The following is a 24816-nucleotide window of genomic DNA, read 5'->3' as shown; positions in this document are numbered from 1 at the left end:
TATCTATACGACTTTTATTAATTTATTTGAATTTCTTTTATTTATTTATTTTTTTTTTTTTTGCAAATGAATAAATAAGTAAATAAATCACACAGAGAAAAGCGCAGATCCTATCATACAATACGCAGAGAATATAACCTTACTTATTTACCCGTCGTGGATTTCTAAAAGATAAACAGCAGTCATTCAAAGCCATTAGGCCCATGGATCTGGAGTTTGTCTAGATATCTTTGAATAGTCTATCACAAAGTACGTTATACCAGGTCTAACAGAACCAGCTACCCAATCCACGCTGGATGGACAGAGGGGTAAAAAATGTTGTTGTTGTTTTACCTCACCAGGGGTCGATCACAGTCCTTATACGTGTCCCTAATCCTTACTGTGTGAGGGCAGGGCTGAGTAGTAGGGAAGATGATGCAGTGGTAGTTGTAGCAGTAGTGGTGGTAGGGATGATTTTGTGGTGGTAGTTGTAATAGTAGTGGTGGTATGGATGGCCATGTGGTAGTAGTAGTTGTGGTAGTGATGGAAGGAATCTGATGAGGTAGTAGTTGTTGTAGTGGTGGCAGGGATGATGATGAGGCGGTAGTTGTTGTTGTAGTGATAGTATGGATGATAATTTGGTGGTAGTTGTAGCAGTGGTGGTAGGGATGATGATGTGGTAACAGTTGTTGTAGTAGTGGTGGTAGGGATGATGATGTGGTGGTGGTAGTTGTAGTAATGGTGGTAGGGATGATTATGTGGTGGTAGTATAATGGTCGATTCTTTTAACTTTCGGGACAGCCATTATTTTTTTCACAAATGTCCGGGACAAATCCGGAAATTCCTGGATGGTGGGCATTCCTGCTTTACGTGCCTTTACTGTGATCTATCAGGACCGATTGGGAGGATTTAAAAAATATAGATTGAGCTTTTATATAGCGCAATATCCACTAAATGTGCTCAAAGCACTTTACAAATGGTCCCTGGCCAACAGCAACACGTAACATGTAGAACGAGATATGACGCCTGTTAGGCGATATTAATTATTTCGGATAGAGACAACGCTGTTGACGACAAGGTACTCATTTTACACCTGAGTGCGGGGAGAGAATGTGAGCAAAGAGTCTTTTCCAATGACTTAACTAATGTGCCGAGCGAGCAAGGCTCGAACCCAGGACCTTCCGATCCAAAAGTGAGTGTTATACCACAAGACCACATAGCTGCATAGGGCTGAAAAGATTTGGACTCTATTGTCTGCTACAGTCCTGATTCATTACCCATTAAAAAAAAAAAAAAGAAATAAAACTACATTTTTAAAAAGTTCAAAGTTCAAGTAACATTTTGCATTGTATTCTTTTACACAATTATATCAACAAGAGAAATCAATTCAACGGACACGTTTTTCATTGTATAAAACACACAGTCTCTCTCTTTATTGATTTTGGCAAAAGGGTTTTTATTATTACATCATACAATAAGTTTGCATAGAGTAGAAAAGCTTTTTATAACAATTTAAAGAACTGAAAAGGGCTTAATTTCTCGGCTCATTTATTACTCTTTAAACCCACAGCATATTACATGAAATGGTACCTTATACTATTATTATACACCGTATATCTTTTACATTCCCTAGATAGTTTAATCCTCTCCTTACCAGCCATTTTCACGATTTTCCCCAAAAATTCCACACCCAACTAACACAAAAATATATTTTTTATCACTCAAACACAATAGAAGTAAAATTCTTGCGATAAATAATTTCTTTAGCAAAACATGCTCTACAATACACCGTTCATTTTCGTTAACTTTTAGAAAAAGAAAAATTTGAATAAGAAAAATGTTGGTTGTATCGTAACGAATGTGGCGATTTTCCTGTAGTTGGTAAGGAGAGGATTAATGACGCTTGTCTTAAACAATAATATGGAATACGTAAAGGTCAATTAAATAACAATTATTTTGTATAAATATCACGAAATGCTTAAAACGGAAATGATTGGAATGCTCTGTGTAAAAATGTATATCATCAAGCTTATAGTTTTGTTTTTGTTTTTAAGGGTTTTACGGCGCTTGCAACACATTTAGGTTATATCAGCGCCAGTAAAAAGGAAGAAAATGGGATAGTAAAAAGTTCTAGAATTACAATTAAAGCACCCAAGAAAAAGTAAGACAAAGGGGAATTGAGAACAAATAGGGATCAGATGTAGATTCCAAGAGCATACCACCAATGTACTTAGTTTGAAATCACCTACAAGTCTCATCCAGACACAAGCACAAAATCCAACAAAGAGGAACACACTCAAATGCTTACATTATACATTCAAAATAAAAAGAATAATACATAACTGAAGATATTTTTTTATAATCTTATTTACAGGGTGATATAAATTTGACATAGGTGGAGATGAACGAATGTAACAATTTTGGCTTGATGTGTGATATCACGTGAAATTTGTAAACAATGTTCATTTGGAAGAGACATAAACTTCTAACATGTAAAAAAAGCATGCCAATAAATATTTATAATGACAAAATAATATCTATAATATAATACATGAAATAATACCCCCCCCCCTCCAAAAAATTGACCATTAACAAAAAAAAAATAAATAAATAATAATAGAAATCAAGATTTAAATTAGAAAAAAAAAAATCACAAATGGAAATTTGTTTGAAGTCATTGGTTTACAACACAATATTTACAAATTGTTTTATGAAGTCTGCTTTTGATACCTTGAACATCAAAAGAAAGTCAGGTTTTGTTTAGTCTTTGATATATATATATATATATATATATATATATATATATATATATATATATATAATATATATATATATATATATATATATATATATATATATATATATGTATTCTCTTACTTTATTTTTTCTCTTTGACATTGAACAAGAATCATCTTCTATAATCTCATTAATAGTAGATGCAAAGAACAACATAGTCAGTGAAGAATAAAAATAAATTAAATCGATTTCAATTTAATGAAAAAAAAAAAAACGACCAAAAATGAACTCTATAAATAGCAAATTATCAATCTCCTTTCTGAGGTGTCTTGGGCTTTCCTCCATCAACGTCCATTACCACGTGGTCTGCTTCTCCAGCTCTCTCTTCCGTTTCAGCAGCTGGAGGGGGACCCGCCTCTTCTTCCTTTGCTGTACCCGCGTCACCAACGTCCTCGCCACCTCTCCCTTGCTCATCCGTTGTGTTCTCAGCCCCGGTCACTTCAGATCTCCCAGCAGCCTCTTGTTCCTCCTTGTTAGCATCTTCCTGTATCTGTGTCACAATGGGCGCATCGGCTACACTTCCAGCAGCACCACTATCCTCTGCAGCCCCAGATCCCGATTTACTTCCAGTGGTGCTCTTGGCTTTGCTTTGCTTCTGACTCTCTCTTGACCCGACTTTCTCCCGCGATGCTGGTTTTTCTCTTGAAGCTGGTTTACTCCCCGCCTTCTCCCTTGAAGCCGGTTTACTGCCAGGCTTCTCCCTTGAAGCTGGTTTACTGCCAGCTTTCTCTCTTGATGCCTGTGGTGTCGGCTCCTTCTGATGAGAAGCTGGTTTCTCTCTAGATGCAACGCCTTCTCTTCCACGGTCAAGATCCTTTTTGGGTTGCGATGCAGGTCGTCTTGATGCTTCACTGTTGTCAGTCTTGCTGTCCTCAGTGGCGCGTCTGTCTGGATTTGAATTGGCTACGGACTTTTCTGCATCGGATGGGGTTTTGGGTCTCGGACCTGAGGCACTTCCAATACGATTTGCTGGATGGACAACTTCACTGGAGGACTTATTCCTCTCACCAACCCCTCCTTCTTCCTCCTCCTCTCCATCTTGGCCTTTTCCTTCTTTACTTGTGGTGGATGTTTTTGCAAAATCAATAACACTAGGGTTGTCATCAGCACCTTGATCTTGTCCCTCCTCTCCTTTGCTTCCCTCAATCCCTCTGTCTTCTTCCCCTTGTCTATCCAGAGCCTCATCAGCCGGTTCATCTCCTCTATTTGTCGTTTTACCTTCACCTTCCTCTTCTCCTTCCTGCTGTTCTTTCTTCTCATTTGCAGCTGATTTTCTTCCATTCCCATCTTCCAATTTCCCTCTGGACAACGTTTCGCTCACATTTGAAGCTCTTGAGGCAGATCGCTTTTTCTCTCCCTTCTCGTCATCTTCAACATCAGCCTTTTCTCCCATGGGAGCTTCTTTGGTAAGCCCTAATCCCTCAGGCAGAGGAGGTGCTTTTGGTGACATGGGCTTGTAGGAAAGTTGTGATCGAGTTGATTCCTCACCACTTTCCTCAATACCAATTTCCTCCTCATCTTCTTCTTCTAGAACGTCGTGTTCCTCCTCCTCTTCCTCCTCTTCTCCCTCTCCTTCCTGAGATGCTCTCATCATAGGAGGCAGACGCTGGAGCATGAGGTAAGCCCTGGACTTTTTGCAACCTCCTTCGGGAAGACCTGGGTCGAGTATAAAAGCAGCCCGAGACAAAATCCAGTTGTCTTCGGGTTGAGGACATTTGACAGGAAGTGACCCGACATGCTTTTGTCGACTCTGGAGTAATAAAGAAAAAATAAATGAAAAATATAGTTCAGTTGTAGAAATGTAGTGAAATGTTCTAAAAACGATGTCAAACAAAAACCCATTGGGACCTATTGTCTCAAAATGGTCTTACATTGGCTTGAATCCAGTGCCACAGTGGTTTTAACTCACTCAATCCTAGATATTTTTGCTCCCTTTTCAAAATTGGAAAATTTTTTAAATTAAAAATGAGCTAGTTTTATTCAACTACCATTAACATGTAAAAATTAAGAACATTAGCTTTGATTCTACGCCTATAATTTGTATCAGAAAAATGTAATAAATAGGCATGGGGTAAAAGTAACCTGGTTAAACTACGGATATAGTCGGTGTTAGGGTTGAGTGAGTTAATGATAATGTTGCTGCTTGAAGCTCGAAGGAAAAAATAACAATAAGTGTTGAATTGTAAACTTCAATTTATTACACAGAGACAAATACTGTGGAAGTTTTGGGTTTCCCTTTTATCAACAAAACACGATGAATAAAGAAAGCACTAATATCTCATTCATCCTTAGTGTTTTATTCATCGTGTTTTGTTGATAAAGGGGAAACCCAAAACGTCCACAGTATCCGTCTTCGTTTAATAAATTGAAGCTTACAATTCAACACTTATCGTTATTTTTTCAAATTGGTTTTAATTTTAAAGAAATAGTGACCAGGAATGTTGAGATTTTATTTTCTCTCACTTTAGAAAACTAGGCCTACTGTCTTCCAACTTTACGCTGTCAAAACGGAATTCGAACCATAGACCTACTGGTCCAAAGACAAGTGTCACACTATTAGATCATGTAAATATTGCTGCTCGAAGCTCAAAGAAATAAAAAATATGAAATTGAATGTAAGCTTCGATTTTATTACAAGAACAGATCAAATGAACGTTTCGGGTTTCCCCTTTATCATCATTCATCTGTAGTGTTTCATTCATCCTGTTTTGTTGATAAAGGGGAAACCCGAAACGTTAATTTGATCTGTTCTTGTAATAAAACCAAAGCTTACATTCAATTTCATATTATTTATTACTATTAGACCACAAAACTTTGCAATTTTGTGATGCATGGAATTTAAATTGTGTTCCAACGTATCAATCTACTCATTTAGTCACCTCTGTATTTTGGTACTATCTACTGAGGTAGATGTAAATTTGCAGTAGCCCCCTTAACCCACTCAATCCTAGAGTGTTTTGCAACTTTCCAAAATTGGGAGAAAAAAAATGTATAAAATCAGCATGCACATAGTTTTATTCAACTATCATTAACGTGTAAAAACTAAAAACATTAGCTTTGATACTATGCCTATAATTTGTCTCAGAAAAATGTAATAAATTATAGGCATGGGGTAAACGTAACCCGGGTAAACTACGGATATAGTCGGTGTTAGGGTTGAGTGAGTTAAGACAAATTACCGACCTATTTGTTAATTAATTTCCACAATTCTAAAGTTACACCTAGCCACCAGATCATTGCTGGATGGGAATAGTGTGAAACTGCAGGAATTGGAGCTTTTGAGCTTATGCTTTTATTTCTATAGTGTGCGGCTATGTCGTCTTGTGGTATGGCACTAGCTTTTGGATCGGAAGGTCTTGGGTTCAAGCCTCGCTTGGCATTTAGTTGAATCCTTGGAAATGGCTCTTTACTCACATTCTCTCACAATACTCGGGTGTAAAATGAGTACCTGGCCGTTAACAGTGTTGTCTCTGTTAGAAAAAAAAATGTAATATTGCCTAACAAGCGTCATGTCACATCCTAACCTTGTAAAGTGCTTTGAGTGCGTTTAGTGGACATTGCGCTATATAAAATCTCAATTTCATTGATTCTATATGGCGTAATATCCCCTTTATGTTCCCAAAATGCTTTCTAAGGGGTCCCAAGCTAACAGCAGCATTCAATGTGTAAGACGATATTAGAAGGTTTTTTTTTCTTCAGTGACATAACTAACTTTTAACAGCCAAGTGATTAAATTAAAACCGAGTCTGGTGGAGAATGTGAGTAAAGAAACTTTCCCAAGAATATGATTTTGCATTGCCAGAGTGGGATTCAAACTAGATGCCCTATAGGTGTAAAGGCGAGTGTCGTACCACCCGACCACAGAGCCACATAGAAAAGCTTGTTTTGGTTGTTTTTAAGGGTTTTGCGGCGCATTAAGGTCATATCAGCGCCAGTAAAAAAGAAAGAAAATGGGATAGTAAAATAGTTCTAGAATTACAATTAAAGCATCCAAGAAAAGGTAAGACAAAGGGGAATTGGTTCACATAGGAAACAGATGCAGATTCCAAGAGCACACTATCAAAGTACTTAGTTTGAGATCACCTAAATGTCTCATTCAGACACAAGCACAGGTCCCCACTAAGAGGAACACACACAAATGTTTACAGATCATATATAATAATATGTAAATAAAACACAATATAGTGCATAACAGATAGATGATTTACAAGGAAAAAAAATATCATCTCCCAAAACTCAAACTGTACATTTGACTGTTTCTCTCCAAGCTAGGGTATCCGGCCAGGGCCAGGACAAAACCAAGTCATCTCATTTCAAGACAAAGACAGAAAGCAAGTTGGAAAACAGATACAGGGGTATAGAAGACACAGTAAGTACCTCCCTGCCCACTATGAGAAGTCAGGAACCCCACCCAGCGAGTGTGGTGAGAGAATGTGAGTGTCTTTACCTGCCTTTAAAAAGAATCTCAAGACACATCTTTACTGTATTTGCTTTTATTGACACTATGAATCCGTGATTTGGCTATGAATTCTTTTTTTTTTGTTTTTTTTCTTCTAATAATTTATATTGTAAAGTGCCCAGAGCTTGCGTTTTACACGAGAATGAGCGCTGTATAAATGTGTATTATTATTAGTATTATAAAGAAACTTTCCCAAGAACTCGACTTTGCATTGCCAGAATGGGATTAAAACTAGATGCCCTACAGGTAAATAAAATAATAAATTCCCTTTATTCATCCCTAGGGGGAAATTTTTCTTTAGGGTCTACTCCAAGGGAAGACTGGAATAACCCAGGCGTCAGCCGCAGTACAGCACCGCAAAGTGAGCTAAGGCTAGGTGACTGCTCAAGGCCATACACCGCGGCGGTTAGTCAAAACTCGGTACCTTTCGGGTACGAAGCAAAGACTGTACCACTGAGCCACTCTCCACTGGTATCTACCTCTATGTCCAAGGTTCATTCCCCATTGGTGCATACCCCTATAGTCTCGGGTTCATTCCCCATTGGTGCAAACCCCTATAGTCTCGGGTACATTCTCCTCTGGTGCCCACCTCTCATAGTCCGACCTCAATTCCCACTGGTATCCATCTCCCAGATTCATTTCCCCCCCTGATTATCCTCTTCCCATAGTCCCAGGTTCACTCCCTACCGGTGCCCACTTCCCTGAGTTCCTGGTTTACTGTCCCATAAAGGCGAGTGTCGTACCACAAGACCATAAAGCCGCATAGAAAAGCTTGTTCTGACAACCCACCTTGTTCATGTAGATCGGAAGTTCCACCATTCCTGGAGGCAGCTTGTCATCATCCTCTGGAGGAAGGTCATCAGCCCGACCTTCGACCTCGCCACCTTCCTCTCCTGCCTTGTCCTTATCTTCCTGTTGACCCTCGCCCTTCTCTTCAACTTTGACCTTTTCTCCTCCGTCGTAGGCCTTGTGATCTCTGTCCTTGTGTCTTTTCACCGTGGGTTTTAGGTAGACGCATGGCAAGTTGATGCAACCTTTGGACCTGTGACGAATCAATGATGATGGTGAGGATCGTTATTATAATGATAGCGATGATGATGATTTGATTATGATGATGATGATGATGATTGATGATGATGATGATGGCGATGAGGATGGTGATGATGATGATTGAAGATTATAATGACCATATATTAAATTGCAATATGTGAATCAATCCCCTCTCTGCTTTTCCATCTTCGAAAATTGAAAAAAAAAACCCCAAAAAACCCCCCATTATCTACTACTACTACTACTACCCTCCTCTCCACAAAAAAGGGGAAATTTCTATGCTCTTAAACTATTTTTATTATTTTTTTTTCAATATCATTTTATACAAAATATGTTAATGGTAGTAAAAGAAAATAAATAAATATATGTAAAAAAGCAGAAAAATTCTGCAATTATATTTTATGGTTCTCTCCCCCCCCAGCTCTGCCACTGCCACTTATAGAAACTGGTGGTATACTTTCGTCCTTACTTGGTCGGTGCGAGGCAACTGTTTTCAAAGTCCCATGTGGAGTTCTCCAAGATCAAATCTGTGACGAAAAGACCTCCCTCTTCCATGTCAAAATCGTGGTCTGCCTGATTCAACACGATACACTCGTAGTAAACCTAAAGTAGGGGGGGGGGTGGGTGGTAGAGTGGAGATGATGATAATAACAATAATAATAATAATAATGATAATAATAATAATAATAATAATAATAATAATAATAATAATAATAATAATAATAATAATAATAATAATAATAATAATAATAATAATAATAATAATAATAATAATGTACTTTATTCATCCAAAAAGGAAATTATTTAAAAGAGCACAGCCAAAACACATCTGCAGTCGCCGGAGACCAGCGCCAGAGAGAGAGAGAGAGAGAGAGAGAGAGAGAATGAAGTGAGAGTAAGTATTGACCGTGATAAAGCTAACTGGAAGCTACAAACAAAAGGGAAAAAAAAGACAAACTGGAAACAAATTTGCATATTTCAAAGAAAAGGGGAAAAAAATGATAAATTAGAAAAAAGGACAACATCAAGTGTGTGTGCTCAAGGTATCCTAAGTCAACATCAACACCCATTTTAAACTCAATTTTTACTTATTTTTCCCATCAACGGGTACATTATAAATCTGATCCATGTTTTGACTTTTATACATTATGATCACATGATATGTGAAAAAGTTCTAGTCAGCATGAGGAATAAAAAGTACCGATTTTCTTTGTTTAGAACCAAGCTGCAGGTTGCTGGGCGCAGATGTGACATGTTCATGAAATCTTGGTCTCTTATAAGTAGTAAGCCTCGCAGTCTGAATGACGCTTGCTGAGAATTGTGTGATTCAAATACAGTCACAGATTTTTTAAAAATCCTCGATGAGTATAGCTGCTCTCTCTATCCAAGTTGTTAGTTGTTTCCATTGGTCACGGTCCTGGGCCAGAGTTTTGAGGCTGTCAAGATCTTGTTGTGACTTTAGTATGGAGGCCACTGCAGTTTTCCTTATAACCGACGGCGTTTGTTAGTTTTACAAGATATATATACAGATTTGTATCCTTAAATTTTGGCAAGATGATGTGAATTTTTACTAAAACAAGACACTAACTCATGGCAATGGAATAAGAACATGGATTATTTCAACTTTTATGTACATTTTAGCAATAAAAGTGATGATAGGAAAAGTTTAGCATTTTTAAAAGACCATCTGGCATTTTTCTGAGAGTTGTTTCACATTTTTTGCACCATTGATGATCTGGCAACTGTGGTGTCAGGCATACTATACCCCTAGAAATAGTTCTTGGAAAAGGCTCTTTACTCACATTCTCTCACCGTACTCAGGTGTAAAATGAGTACCTGGCTGTTAACAGCGTTATCTCTGTACGAAAAAAAATGGTAAAATTCGTCTAACAGGCGTCATGTCTCGTTCCACATGTTAAGTGTTGCTGTTGGCCAGGGACCCCTTGTAAAGCACTTTGAGCACGTTTAGTGGATATTGCGCTACATAAAAAGCTGAATTATATATTATGAACGAGCAGCTTGCTTACCTCGTCCAAGCTGACTCGAGACAGAATGGCCCTCTCTTGTCTGAGAGCGGTCAGTAAGGCCTGGGGGTTGACCAGGCCTCCGAGCCAAACCTTGGTCAGTTGACCTCTGGCTATGGTGGGATTGTCGCTGAGCTGACCGTTGGTGAAGGTGGGGACCATACTACGACGCACCCATTTATTCAGCTGATTGTGACGCTTGTTCAAGTCTGTGACGGGAAGGTAGGTAGATGGATGGATGTTGAAGACGGTGATGAAGATTACGATGATGATGATGATGATGATGACGATTATGATTATGGTTGTTATGGTGTATTATTATTGAGTTAATGCACTTAGCGATTTTAGTACCAATTTTATATCTGAATTATATTTATGTGCTTCTAAATAATGTTACAATTTATAACATTTTAAGAATACATTAGGGGGCGAAGTGGCTGAGTGGTTAAGGTATTGTACTGTGACCTGGAAGGTCCCGGGTTCGAGACCCGCTTCAGGCACTTTCGTTTTTTTTTCCTCGGGCAAGATTATTAACCCCCAATTTGCTCACTGGGACAACTGGGTGATTCCTGTTGACTTCAGACATCTTGTTTGATGAATTATCTATATTCCTTCATGAAATTCTAGGCAATGATATCTTATGATGTCGTGGAAGAAGGGCATAATTTTTTTTATAGTTGTATCGTTAGTTATTTGTACATAATATGTGCATTGACATTATATTCCATAACGTTCAGTCTGTAGATATGTGTATATTTCTATACTGGCATGTTAAATAATACGACTAATAATGTCTGTGATATATAATTTGTAAAGTTTGAGAGAGTTCCCTGGGTGTGTGGTGTGGTACTGATGATGATAATGATGACGATGATGGTGATGATAAAATAACTTTTTTGCCCTTTAAAAATGTTTACTACGCTCATGGTGGGGGGGGGGGGGGGGGGGGGGGGAATGAACAAAAACAAGTCTATAAAGTATAAATAACCGTTTTGAAAATTCCCTTTATTTATCCCATAGGGGAAATTTGTCTCTAGGGTCTAATCCAAGGGAAGACTGGAATAACCTAGGTGTCAAAAGCAGTGCAGCACTGCATTTGAGCTAGGGTGAGGTGACTTGCTCAAGGCCACACAGCACAGTGGCTGGTGATTGAACTCGATACCTTTCGGGTATGAAGCAAAAGACCGTACTGCTGAGCCATGTCACACCATTCACAACCACCAAACTTACCGTCTAGCCAGGAGACCAAGGAGTGTGTACAGGGCTGACAGTTGGGGTGTATCCAACTGACAGGAACGTATTCCTCCTGCAGACTGTGCACAGTGGGCAGCAGGTGTTTGGGCAGTGCTCCAGCACCTCCGAGCAGACTCGTCTGAAGGTTATGAACTTCCTGTCTGATGTGACAAAGCACCACGTTCAACCACAGACACTCCTGCAGCAAGACGTAGCCGATGCTTTCCGGCATTTCAGCACTCTCGGCGCTGCTCATGCTGATAATGCTCGGGCAGTGGTAGGGGAAGTCAAAGTCTGCCTTCAGAAGTTGTGGAATGTCTCCCAGTTCCAGCAGAAGAGGCAGAGAGTCCAGGCAAATATCGAGGGCTGAACGGAGCTTGGCGATGCTGATCGTTGGTTGCAGTTCGAGTTCTGAGATATTTCCGGCCTCCATATTCTGAGTCTCAAACATCCGGTCCAAGCGAGAAATGAAATTTGTTGAGCTAGGTAATTTAAAAACAGAAGAATATTAGAAGCATTTAAATATTATTATTGATAAAAAGACAAAACGAAGGTATAATTGTAAACTTGATCATTCATACACATTATGTATTGATGATCTCATGAGTAAGTCCAAACATAGAAAAACAATTGTGGCTTATATCTCAATCCACCATCCTAATCACGATCATCATCATCATGATAATCATCATCAGTATCATGATCAAGAACTTGACAATTTACACATATTTATTGATGGTCTGAAATCCAGAAAGTCCAAAAGTAGAAAAAAAACAAAACAATTGTGACCAATCATCTTAGTCTAGTATTATGTCGGGATGACCCAGATACTAAAAATAGACCTCAAGGCCTTAGTAATAGAATTTTATTTATTTTTAGATGTCCTTTTGAAAAGAATAGACATAGTCTCCCAAAATGATTTTGTCTCGTATCTTATTTTCGTAATTTCTACTGTTTTGAATTCTTCTTCTTCTTTCAGGTGAATAAAACCAAAACTAGAGGTGTCTAAATGAGCCAATAAAATGGAGAGAAAGATAAAGGTAGTGAATGTGACTCATATATAAGGGAAGAACACCTCAATATATGAGTCACATTTACTCCCTTTATCTTTCTCTCCATTGCAGGTGGACCCTAGTTGGACGTATCCTCCAAAACTCATCAAAAGAACTCCTTTCTGGTTTTCAACTGTGCCATGCGTATTGCCTCTGTGGTTTTACTCCCCATCTAGTCCACCTCCTTCTTGTTTTGACTTGAGCTCTTTTTTTTTTTTAGCTTTTATATAGCCCAATATCCACTTAATGTGCTCAAAGCGCTTTACAAGGGATACCAGACTAACGGGCAACATGTAACATATAGAACGAGATATGACGCCTGTCAGGCGATAATGCAATTTTTGTCAGACAGAGACAATGCTGTTAACGGTCAGGTACTCATTTTACACCTGAGTACAGTGAGAGAATGTAAGTAAAGAGCCTTTAACAAGGACTCAACTATGCGCCGAGTGAGGCTCAAACTCAGGACCTTCTGATCTGAAAGCGAGTGTTATAAAGCAAGACCAAATAGCCGCACTTTATTTAAGTTTTTTGGAATCCGGTCTATCCTGATATAATAATACACTACTGGGGGAAAAAGGGGGGTGGGGGGGTGGTGGGAACAGGTCCCATTTTTATTTCCTATTTACACACACACACACTCTCTCTTTCTCTCTCTCTCCTCTCTCCCACCTCTCCTCCCCCCCCCCCCCCCCCCCCCCCTTTCTCTCCCCTCACTATTTAGCAACATTAACATTAACAACAACAAAAATACAAAAAATATATAGATTAGAAACTTCCATTTCTTAAATTCCGTAAGTAAGATGGCTGTCCACCCTTTGTATGTCAATGTGACACAACGTACCTGGCATCATTGGCGCCACGCTCCACGCTGGTTGTCAGCTGTAGGTTGGTCAAGGTCATCTTATCTCTTGCCGTTTGATCGAACCAGTCTGCATAATCCACCGGTTCTGTACAAAATAATTATAATTTAAAAAAAAATAAAAATAAATAAGTAATAGGAATATGAATAACAGTAACAATAATAATAAAAATAAAAATAAAAATAACGATAATAATAATAATAATAATAAAATAATAATAATAATAATAATAATAATAATAATAATAATAATAATAATAATAATAATAATAATAATAATAATAATAATAGCAATAATAATAACAATAGTAGTAGTAGTAGTAGTGATAATAATGATAATAATAATAATAATAATAATAATAATGATATAATAATAATAATAATAATAATAATAATAATAATAATAATAATAATAATAATAATAATAATAATAATAACAATAATAATAATAATAATAATAATAACAATAACAATAACAATAATAATAATAATAATAATAATAATAATAATAATAATAATAATAATAATAATGATAATAATGATACCTGGCTCTAGCTCAATTTGCGGCGCTGCACTGCGGCTGGTGCCTGGATTATTTCACTCTTCCCTTGGAATAGACTCTAGAGACACATTTCCCCTATGGGATGAATAAAGGGAAGTTGTTTTTTTTTTGTTTTTTTAAATTTGATTCAACTTACCGAGTGATGAGGGTGGCACGGGGATGAGGGCCGAGCCCAGCATGATCTCAGACTGTGGATCTTTGTAGATGGACGTAAGAACGTGATTGCACAGACTCTTGATGTAAGCCTTGTCACAGTCTTCCCTCACCATGGCAGTGTACAGCAGCTGGTGAAAGAACACATGATAAATGAAATAATAAAGTGATATTCTTCATTGTCAAGTACCAAGTCTGTGCCAGACATCGGTGATCATGGTACGCTATTCATCTCTCTAATCAGATAACCTCAGAAAACTAATATTACTCTTCTCTCTCTCTTTGTCACCCAGCTGTTCAAACTATTCAAATATGTTTTTCTTGGTCTACCTTTACTCTCTTTACCTTCTATCTTTCCTGTGAGAGCAAGACGTTCAATACATTTATGTCGATTTAGGTGCCCTAAAAATTGCATTTGTCTTTTACTTATTGTACGAATTAATAACCTTTTAGTTTCAGCTTGCTCTAATACTTCTCCATTAGTTTTCTTCTCTAAATAAAATGATATAGAATTTTTGTTTTAAATACAAAAAACAAACACGATCACAAAGAGGGTGTTGTCTTAAGTTTTTAAAAAATATAAAAACAAATACAAACGAGCATATACCAAAATATGAACTTAATGAAACACATAAAAACATCTCATCTTGAAATCCAGAAATTTTGTCATCAGAAGGAAAAGAAAATATTCAATTTCTTGGAATAAAAAAACCCCCAAAACATGAGCATTTATATCACGGAATATCCACTAAATGTGTTCAAAGCGCTTTAAAAGGGATCCCTAGCCAACAGCAACACTTAGCATGTAGGATGAGACATAACGGCCTTTTAAGTGGTCTAGTGTGGTATGACACTTGCTTTCGGATTGGAAGGTCCTGGGTTCGAGCTTCGCTCGGCGCATAGTTGAGTCCTTGGAAAGGTTCTTTACTCACATTCTCTCAAAGTACTCGGGTGTAAAATGAATACCTGGCCGTTTACAGCATTGCCTCTAACCGAAAAAATGTTGAGTGTTGCTGTTGTCCAGGGACCCCTTGTAAAGTGCTTTGAGCACGTTTAGTGGATATTGCGCTATATAAAAGCTCAATTTTTTTATTTTTTTTAAAAAGCCATATTACATTTTATTCAGGCAAAGAAAAGGCTAACAGTCAAGTAATCATTTTATAACAACAAGAGATGAAGTGAGTAGGAAAGTGCCAGAAGACAATAGAGAATAAAAGTTTCGTGGCGGTGATGGGGGTTTGAACCCGCGACCCTACTGGTACGACAACTCAGCCTGGCCGGGGAGAGCATGACTCTACCGTATGAGCTATCCACGATCCCAAAAAAAAAGTCGTCTCTAACTCCTAGTCATTATTAGAGTCCTCACTTTCCCCGACTACTGGAGATCGCGGGTCCCACACACACAACCTCCTCGAAGTATGTTGGCCAGCAGTTTAGCCAGTGGGGTGAGGGAATGTGAATAGAGAGCCCCTTCCAAGGATTCATCAATCATCTCTCAGAGCAGGACACAAACCTTGGACCTTCTTCTGGTACAAAGTCGAGTATTATACCAAAAGACCACATATCCACACAAATAGGACGGTAGGAGGGCAGTAGCGGGTGGGGGAATGATATAAAAATCAAAATTTTCTTTTTCACTTTGCAGGAGACTTACATTGGAAACAGCAAAGCACAGGTAATTCAAAGACGGTTCCGTCATGTCTCGTGGCCTCAACATTTGGCTAATGATGAGCTCTACAGCGTTGTTCATCTCAGTCCAGAGTCTAAGAATGTGCCAAAGTTTTTCACTTTGTCAACAAGACCACATATCACACAAATAGGTGGGAGAGCAGAGAGGGGGGGTGGGGGGGGGGGGGGGGATGATATAGAAATCAAAACTTTCTTTTTACTTTAAAGGAGACTTACTCATTCAAAGACGGTTCTGTCATGTCTCGTGGCCTCAACATTTGGCTAATGATGAGCTCTACAGCGCTATTCATCTCAGTCCAGAGTCTAAGAATGTGCCAAAGTTTTTCACTTTGTCAACAAGACCACATATCACACAAATAGGTGGGAGAGCAGAGAGGGGTGGGGGGGTGGGGTGGGGGGGATGATATAGAAATCAAAACTTTCTTTTTACTTTACAGGAGACTTACATTGGGCACAGCAAAGCACAGGTCATTCAAAGACGGTTCCGTCATGTCTCGTGGCCTCAACATTTGGCTAATGATGAGCTCTACAGCGTTGTTCATCTGGGTGGCGCCAAACGGATGCCACCTGGTCAGTCCCACGCTGCCGAAGAGTTGGCGGGCCGTCAGGATTCCGTGGATGACGGCCACAGCAAATACCAGACTCTTGGTCAGAGGCGTTTCCTGGGCCAGACTGGCCATTGTCTCGTCGGGGATGAGGCGGAGCGAGGAGACGATGGCTGGGGAAGTTAAAAGGTAAGTAATGGGGAAGACGATATCAATAGTGAAGATTAATAATAGTAATAATAGTAATAATAATAATAATAATAATAATAATAATATATATATAATAATAATAATAATAATAATAATATAAATAATAATATAATAAAATAATTTTAATATAAATAATAATAATAATAATAATAATAATATAATAATATAATAATATAATAATAATAATAATAATAATAATAATAATAATAATCTAATGCTGTCCCAAAAGAAGATTTCAAAAGAAAAAAAAATTAAATTATAGAGTAAATTGATAAGCTGTATGTCGATTCAATTTTTTTTTTTTTAATCAAGATATAATCGAAATCTATTTTCTACTGTCACAACTCTAACATTAAAACAAAAATAAGACAAAAGGCAGAATACCTACTTTAAATTTTCTTTCATTTTAAAAATTTATTTATTTTAATTTTTACTTTTTTTTTTTGGCCATATTTTTTTTTTTAAATAAAGCTAAAAATATCCCACCTGTTTTGAGGTAAGATCGTGGGGAAAGTGGATTGAATATTTCCACCACTTTCTTCTCCTCGGCTGCTCCATCCTTGTCAGACTTTGGGCTCAGGTCTGGGAAGGAAAGGATTGCATTCCACGCCACTTTCAGGAGGTGCTGAAAAATAACAAAATCAAACAAAACAAAGAAGGTTCGGTGTGAATTAAACGTGATCATTAGAGTGGTAGATGAAAAAAAAAACAAACACAAAAAAAACAAGTACCCCCCCCCCTCCACACACACACACACACAAAAGAAAAAGAAAAACAAGCAAACCTCCCTCTCCCCCACCCCATACGCCCCACCCCCCCAAAAAAAAATAAACAAAAGAAAACAAACAAAACCAACAGAAAACCAATAAACAAAAAACCCACAATAAAAAAAAAAACAGAAACAGAAACGAATAAACCAAAACAAAACAAACAAAAAGAAGACCAAAACTAAAAAGCTACTCCATCCAAGTTTCGGATTTTTAAGGTTTGAAAAAGAGGAGAAAAATAGACCTCTAAAAATTAACTCTGTCTTGATACAGTAGCAGGCAGTAACACCAGCAAATAACATAGAGAGCTATTATAGGAGGTAAAGAGTAATAGAGCATGTTCCACTTACACATTCGAGAAGACAGTGAATTTTAGTCAAAATTGTATGGAAAATGTATTACAAAGTGAAAAAAGAAACATCGATAAAAACGGGAGTTAAGCTAAGTTATCATATTCATTTATCATAATAATAATCATGATAATAATAATAATAATAATAATAATAATAATAATAATAATAATAATAATAATAATAATAATAATAATAATAATAATAATAATAATAATAATAATAATAATGATAATAATGATGATGATAATAATAATAATAATAATAATAATAATAATAATAGGAACAATAAAGATGATGATAATGATAATGTTATCAATATTATCATCATCATCATTATTATTATTATTATTATTATTATTATTATTATTATTATTATTATCATTATTATTATTATTACTATTATTATTACTGTTATTGTTATTATTATTATTATGATTAATAATAACAATGTCATAAAAATGGAAACTCATGAGACACACCATGACGAAATTCTGTGGTAGAGAACTGTTGGGCTCTGCAGTCAGCCAGATACAGAACTTGCTTTCACCTCCTTCCTCTTTTTCAGATTCCTTGAAATTTACTGGATTGGATGGAGGAAGAGATGTTGAATATCCATGAATAATTAGAGGAATATATATATATATATATATATATATATATATATATATATATATTATATATATATATATATATATATTATATATATATATATTATTGACTATACAAATAACTACATGAATGAATGAATGAATTGAAGATATTATTTATGTGTGAATAATAGATACGGTATGATAAATGAACAGATGAGGGAATGAATCAATGGAATAGAAATGAAAAGATCTAACCGATTGAGACAACGCTGTTAATGGGCAGGTACTCATTTTACACCTGATTATGGTAAGAAAATGTGAATAAAGAGCCTTTTTCAAAAGTATGTGGGCTTTCCGATCCGAAAGCGAGTGTTTTATAGGATGCGAAGGATTTTGAGCTAGGAATGATCCGTGTTAAGGGGAGGTTTCACTGCAAAAATACTAATTATAGGGGTCGGAAATCATTTTTCTGTTTTTGGTTTTTATATGAGCTTTATTTATTCAGCTTTACAATTTTGTAACAATCATGACGAAATTATAAGGTTTTCTTAATTAAAATGGGCATTTTGTAGGCCTACCCACACAAAAAAATATAAAGTATATATTTATTTGAAGCTGTTTTTTTTGCATGTTTGTTTTTTGTTTTTTTTTTTAATTTTTCTCAACACTGGACCACAGCTTCTAGCTGCTTTGGGGTCACAATTCCACCCCACCTCGGCTCTTGTGAATCCTCCACAGGTGTTGGATCAGCTTGGCCAAGTTGTCGGGTGTGGAGAGGTGGATGGCCTCAATGATGGCCCAGCCTTCATTCTTGTCGGCTGTGTCGAGTGCCTCCTCCACGGATACAAGGTTACCCTCACTCATGATTACTCTCTCCACTGGTATTTTGACAGCCTGGATCAAATAAATACATTTTTTTACAAACAAACAAATTCCCTTTATTCTTCCCAAAAGGGAAATTGGTCTCTAGGGTCTATTCCAAGGGAAGACTGGAATAACCCAGGCGTTAGCCACAGTGCAGCAAACAACACATATATAACAATAAATAACAGAGAAAAAGTGTCATTTCCTAAAACTTTTAATTGTACACTTGACTGTTTCCCTCCCAGCCAAAGACTCCGGCCAGGGCCAGGACTAAACCAAGTAATCTCATTCCAAGACAAAAACAGGAAGCAATTAGAAAACAGATGTAGTGGGATAGAAGACACAGGAAGTACCTCTCTGCCCACAATGGAAGGTCAGGAATCCCACCCAGAGAAGTATAATGCTAAAGCATCACAATGGAACAGTTCTAAAATGTCACCTATCTCATAATGAAACTAATCGAAATTATCAGTTCTAAATTGTTTAATTTATGACAATAAAATTTCCTGTTTCTACAAAAGCATTGAATGGAAATAGGTAATCAATACCAAACACGAGATGAGTCATCAGTTTAGGTGATGAAAATCTCATGTTTTATCAAAGTGGAAAAAATATGTTACAGTGAATGACATAATCTGTCGGATGGTGAAAAGGTTTGAACTGAGATATTGCCAAATTTAGTTAAAAGGTCAATCTTTTATCCAAAATGATTTCTTGTCATTAATGATTAAATCAACCCTTTTTGTACATCTTCGGGAAATATCTAAGCTAAATTTCACTTCTAAATATTTTTTACAGCTAGTAAAGTTGAAAAATTATGAAATTTGAGAAAAGTTGCTGGAAACCTTTCCCATACATCTGACCATAACTTCATTAAAAAAACACCCGATTTACTTAAAATAAAAATTAAAATGCTCTGGGGACCATATTATTTTAGAAAATTTAAAAATAAATTAAATCCAAAATTTTCACATTCTGACTGATGATGTGATGCACTGACGGGGACACATATCTGTAGTTGTACTTACCGATGCTAATTCAACAAGTTCGTCAACTGGAGATTTGGTCATCTTCAACCTGGAGGCGGGATGACCCCTGGAGTCCGTTGGTGCTGGAGGCAACATGACCAGGACACCGAGATGACTCTTGGCCTCTTGTAAGACTTCATTCACATTGAATACCTGGGTTATTGTACAAATTACAAGCAAAAAAAAAACAAATAATATACGATTCTTTCATCTCAATGTATTTATTAAATGATTTATTTTTATCGTACCCAATAACACAACAACTTGTGAGTTTGATAAATACAATAAAGAAATGAAAGAATACGTTTATTCCACCCCTTCAAGTAAGATTATTCGATATTTTGTAACCAAATGGTGTGGTATTAGTACGTCTATTCACCATAATTTGTATCTTTCTCCTTCTGCTTGAATGACAATTTGACCCAAAACAAAAAACGTTGGATTTGTATTCATGCGCACCAAAAGATTATTTATAATTACCAATCAGCTGTCTTTTACATCTAATTTCACACCAATGAAATGTGCGAAAATATTCTGTCTGCAGTCTTGAATACATCTTTTATTCAAAGCATTATTTGACGATTACGTATCTACTAAGAAATGATAGGGTTTTCCGATGAGAGGGCTGCAACAAACACAATTCTGGCATAGGCAGAGGAAATTTTACACCTTTTAAAATGCACCTCAGACTATCCGGAAAATAACATTTATTTTTTACATTTTATTTCTTTTGAACAAAGGTTGAAATTCTTATCTAAATATTTCTGTTTGTTTTGGTTTTGTTTTGTTTAATTTCTTCTTTTAAGAAGATTTTGAACAACGGTTGTAATACTCCATTTGAATAATTCTGGGTTTTTTGTTGTTTTTTTCTCTTTAATTTATATATGTATTTATATTTTTTTCATTTCCAAGGTTATATCATTATCTCACCTCTTCCTCTGGGTCGTACAGTGCCAGATGTTTTTGCGTGTACGACAACAGAGCTGTGGGCAGACGATCTGGCCGAAGCATTCGTAGGAGAAGAAGGCGGTGGAAATCATTGAGAGTGCCTGGCTCCGGTGACGGCAGACCGGTAGAACCTCTGTCTCCTGTCATTTTGTAGAATTGAATTGAATTTGATCAGAAGTATAATTAAAATATTGATAAAAATTGTAATGGACTTCAACAGTCGTGAAGTCACTTCCCTCGTAATGATGCATCATAACTTAGTAACTGGTTCTAAACTATCGGAACAATGGCAGACGCTCTTATGAAATACTTATCCGACTAGCATAAAAGTGTATCCAGAGGAGAGTAACATTATAAATCTGATCATGTTTTGACTTTTATACATTCCGATCACATGACATTTGAAAAAGTTCTAGCCAGCATGAAGAATAAAAAGTACCGATTTTCTTTTTTTAGAACCAAGCTGCTGGTTGCTAGGACGTGACATCAGACTATTGAATCCAATTTCCACAGCTATCATCATGTGAATTATCTACTCGAGTTGTCCTAATGAACAGCTGTATTTTGTGCTTTTTAATTATTTTTTTTGGGTCCAATTTCCATTAATTTTTGTAGTATTAATGGCCAAGCAGAGCGATGAATTTCTGTATTCATTGCTACAGAATAAATGTGTAGCTTAACATCTGCATTATTTTATTATAATTTATCTTCCTTTCTTGGGTGTTTTGGTTTAAATTGATGACGATATTAAGATTCGATTCTCAATCAATGAATATATTGCATGGTGCCTTTCAATGTTATTTTTGTTTTTAAAGGGCACTTGCAACACATTAAGGTCATATCAGCGCCAGTAAAAAAGGAAGAAAATGGGATAGTCAAAAGTTCTAGAATTACAATTTAAGCACCCAAGAAAAGGTAAGACAAAGGGGAATTGGTTCAAATAAGAAACGGGTGTAGATTCCAAGAGCACACTATCAAAGTACTTAGTTTGAGATCACTAAAAGTCTCATCCAGACACAAGCACAGGCCCCACTAAGAGGAATGCACTCAAATGTTTTACAAATCATATATAAAGAAAACATAATACAGTGAATATCAGAGAGATGAATTACAAGGAAAAAACTATCTTCCAAAACTAACTATACATTTGACTATTTCCCTCTCAGCCAGGGCATCTGGCCAGGACCTGGACAAAACCAAGTAAAAAGATATAGGGGGATAGAAGACAAAGTAAGAGCCTCCCTGCCCAGTATGGGGGGTCAGGAACCCCACCCAGAAAGTACCACATTCATACGATCACTGAATTTCCATTTTGATAAATGACGTTAAAATGGATCAAACAGAAACTGAAGAGGAAAGAAATCAATTCAGAAATAAACTCTTACCTTTTCTCTCGTCTTTCTCTGTCCCCTCATCTTGTTTCTCTACCTCATCTTTGTCTTCGTCATGTTTCTTTAGTTTCTTTCCAAGGGGAAGAGCTTCTTTCTCAGGGTAGGCACTGTCGTACCTATAAAAACAAATTAATAGATGATGATGAACGAAGTATAGGAGGGGGGGGGGATAGCTAAGATAATCGAGCACTCGTTTCAAACACAAAGGGACAGATTAATCCAGAAGACACAGCAAGTACCTCCATGGGAGGTTAGCAAACATCCCCCCCCCCCACCATACCCAAGGTAAATTTCGAGGAGTTGAACAAATAAAGTTCATTTCTTATCTTATCTTAATTTGAAGCAATGGGTGACAAACTATTGTGATTCTCACCAAGATTTCCATCTTATCTTATCTTATCTTCATTTGAAGCAGAGGGTTATAAACATAGTGTGGTTCTCACCAAGACTTCCAGCTGTCTTCATTCTGAGCAAAGTCCACACAAATGCTGTCCAAGGATCCCGGAAGTACGGAGAGCGCCATGATGTCCTCCCATTTCTCCTGGGACAGCCAGGATGGTGGAGCGGCTCTGCAGTCGAAGTCTGATAGGGTGAGCTGCATGCCGAGGCCAGGGTTGCCTAGATATATGGATATAAACGTTGATTTGTTCGATTTTTAACTCTCTCCTTACCGCCGGCCATTTTCCGGATTTTCCCCAAAACTTCACACCCAACCTCTAGGAAAATAGATTTACTTCATTCAAACACAAAAGCTGTTAGTTCTTGCTATACATATTTCTTTCTGCTAAACGATCTCTTCAACACAATGTTAATATACCTTAACTATGGCAAACATTTTTGTTCAAATATTATGATGTACAAAAGAAATCAGAATGAGAAAAATGTTAATAATAATAATAATAATAATAATAATAATAATAATAATAATAATAATAATAATAACAATAACAATAACAATAACAATAACAATAATAATAATAATAATAATAATAATAATAATACAAATAATAATAATAATAATAATACAAATAATAATAATAATAATAATAATAATAATAATAATAATAATATAATAATAATAATAATAATAATAATAATAATAGATCTTTATTGTCCATAAATATGGCAATTTGTCATTTAGTTACACTTGTTATAACGTTAAATGATAACTATAACATTGAACAGATATTTCACTCCTACTTATTCTCTCTCTCTCTCTCTCTCTCTCTCTCTCTCTCTCTCTCTCTCTCTCTCTCTCTCTCTCTCTTCCTCTCTTGTTGGCTGCATCGTAACGAATGTGACGATTTCCCTATGGGTGGTAAGGAGAGGGTTTAAACCATACCAGTTTTGATTTGTTTTAAAAGTTGAATGATACTTGCAATATGAGTAGTTTTAGGTCAGATCAATGAACAAAATGAAGCCAGTATACATCACGGGGATATGGCTTGGGAGTTAAGGTATGGTGAGAGATGATGATGGTGATGATGATGATGATGATGATGATGATGATGATGATGATGATGATGACGACGAAGATGATGATGATAGTGATGATGACGACGAAGATGATGATGATAGTGATGATGTTGGTAATTACGATGGCAATGGTGATGATGATGTTGAGCATGATGATGATGATGATAGTGATGATGATGATGATGATAGTGATGGCAATGATGGTGATGATGTTGGTGATTATGATAGCAATGATTATAATGATGATGTTGATGATGACCATAATGATAATGATAATGATCATTTCACGCTATGGAAACCGGGATAAACTCTAGCTCTGTGAGCCTAATGGCTCTGAAGGACTACACTTACTCCGATTACCTGATTACCTACCTTGCAAGAACAAAGACATTTCCTCGTTGGTGATGTCCTCCCCTGCTTCTACCTTCATATTCAAACACATCAGAGTGGAGAACAGCAGACGATCTTCTTCAAACAGACACCTGGGGATAGATAGGATATAATATTATGTCAACAGTAAAGTACAGTCCCGTCTCTCTTGGTGTGGTTCCCGACCTCCCATAAGTGGGCAGGGAGGTACTTGCTGTGTCTTCTATCCCTCTGTACCTGTTTTCCAAAATAATTGCTTTCTGTTTTTCTCTTGGAATGAGATTACTTAGTTTTGTCCTGACTCTAGCCGGATTGTTAACAATGCCACTACCACATTATCTCATTCATCTGTAGTGTTTCATTCATCCTGTTTTATTGATAAAGGGGAAACCTGAAACGTTCATTTAATCTGTTTT

The 24816-nt window shown here is 36.7% G+C and overlaps 1 protein-coding gene across 1 annotated transcript in view; it reads right to left on the bottom strand.

Moving 5' to 3' along the window:
- Positions 1 to 2856: 2856 nt before the first annotated feature.
- Positions 2857 to 24816, bottom strand: part of LOC144960177 (uncharacterized) — a gene marked incomplete in the record, with an annotated part of 129147 nt that continues 107187 nt past the window's right edge. Inside the window, 16 exon segments of the mRNA XM_078893199.1 lie at positions 2857 to 4525; positions 8024 to 8276; positions 8754 to 8887; positions 10312 to 10517; positions 11539 to 12023; positions 13438 to 13543; positions 14154 to 14301; positions 16306 to 16577; positions 17101 to 17239; positions 18214 to 18314; positions 19038 to 19218; positions 20217 to 20369; positions 21147 to 21304; positions 22550 to 22671; positions 22999 to 23173; positions 24404 to 24513. Coding sequence (XP_078749325.1) covers positions 3023 to 4525; positions 8024 to 8276; positions 8754 to 8887; positions 10312 to 10517; positions 11539 to 12023; positions 13438 to 13543; positions 14154 to 14301; positions 16306 to 16577; positions 17101 to 17239; positions 18214 to 18314; positions 19038 to 19218; positions 20217 to 20369; positions 21147 to 21304; positions 22550 to 22671; positions 22999 to 23173; positions 24404 to 24513 — 4246 coding nt within the window.

This window comes from Berghia stephanieae, chromosome 14, assembly GCF_034508935.2.
Source record: "Berghia stephanieae isolate SIO BIC M18660-M18661 chromosome 14, UCSD_Bste_1.3, whole genome shotgun sequence".
NCBI lineage: Eukaryota > Metazoa > Mollusca > Gastropoda > Nudibranchia > Aeolidiidae > Berghia > Berghia stephanieae.
Note: the sequence above shows the minus strand (reverse complement) of the source record. Positions and strands in the feature narration are given on the sequence as shown.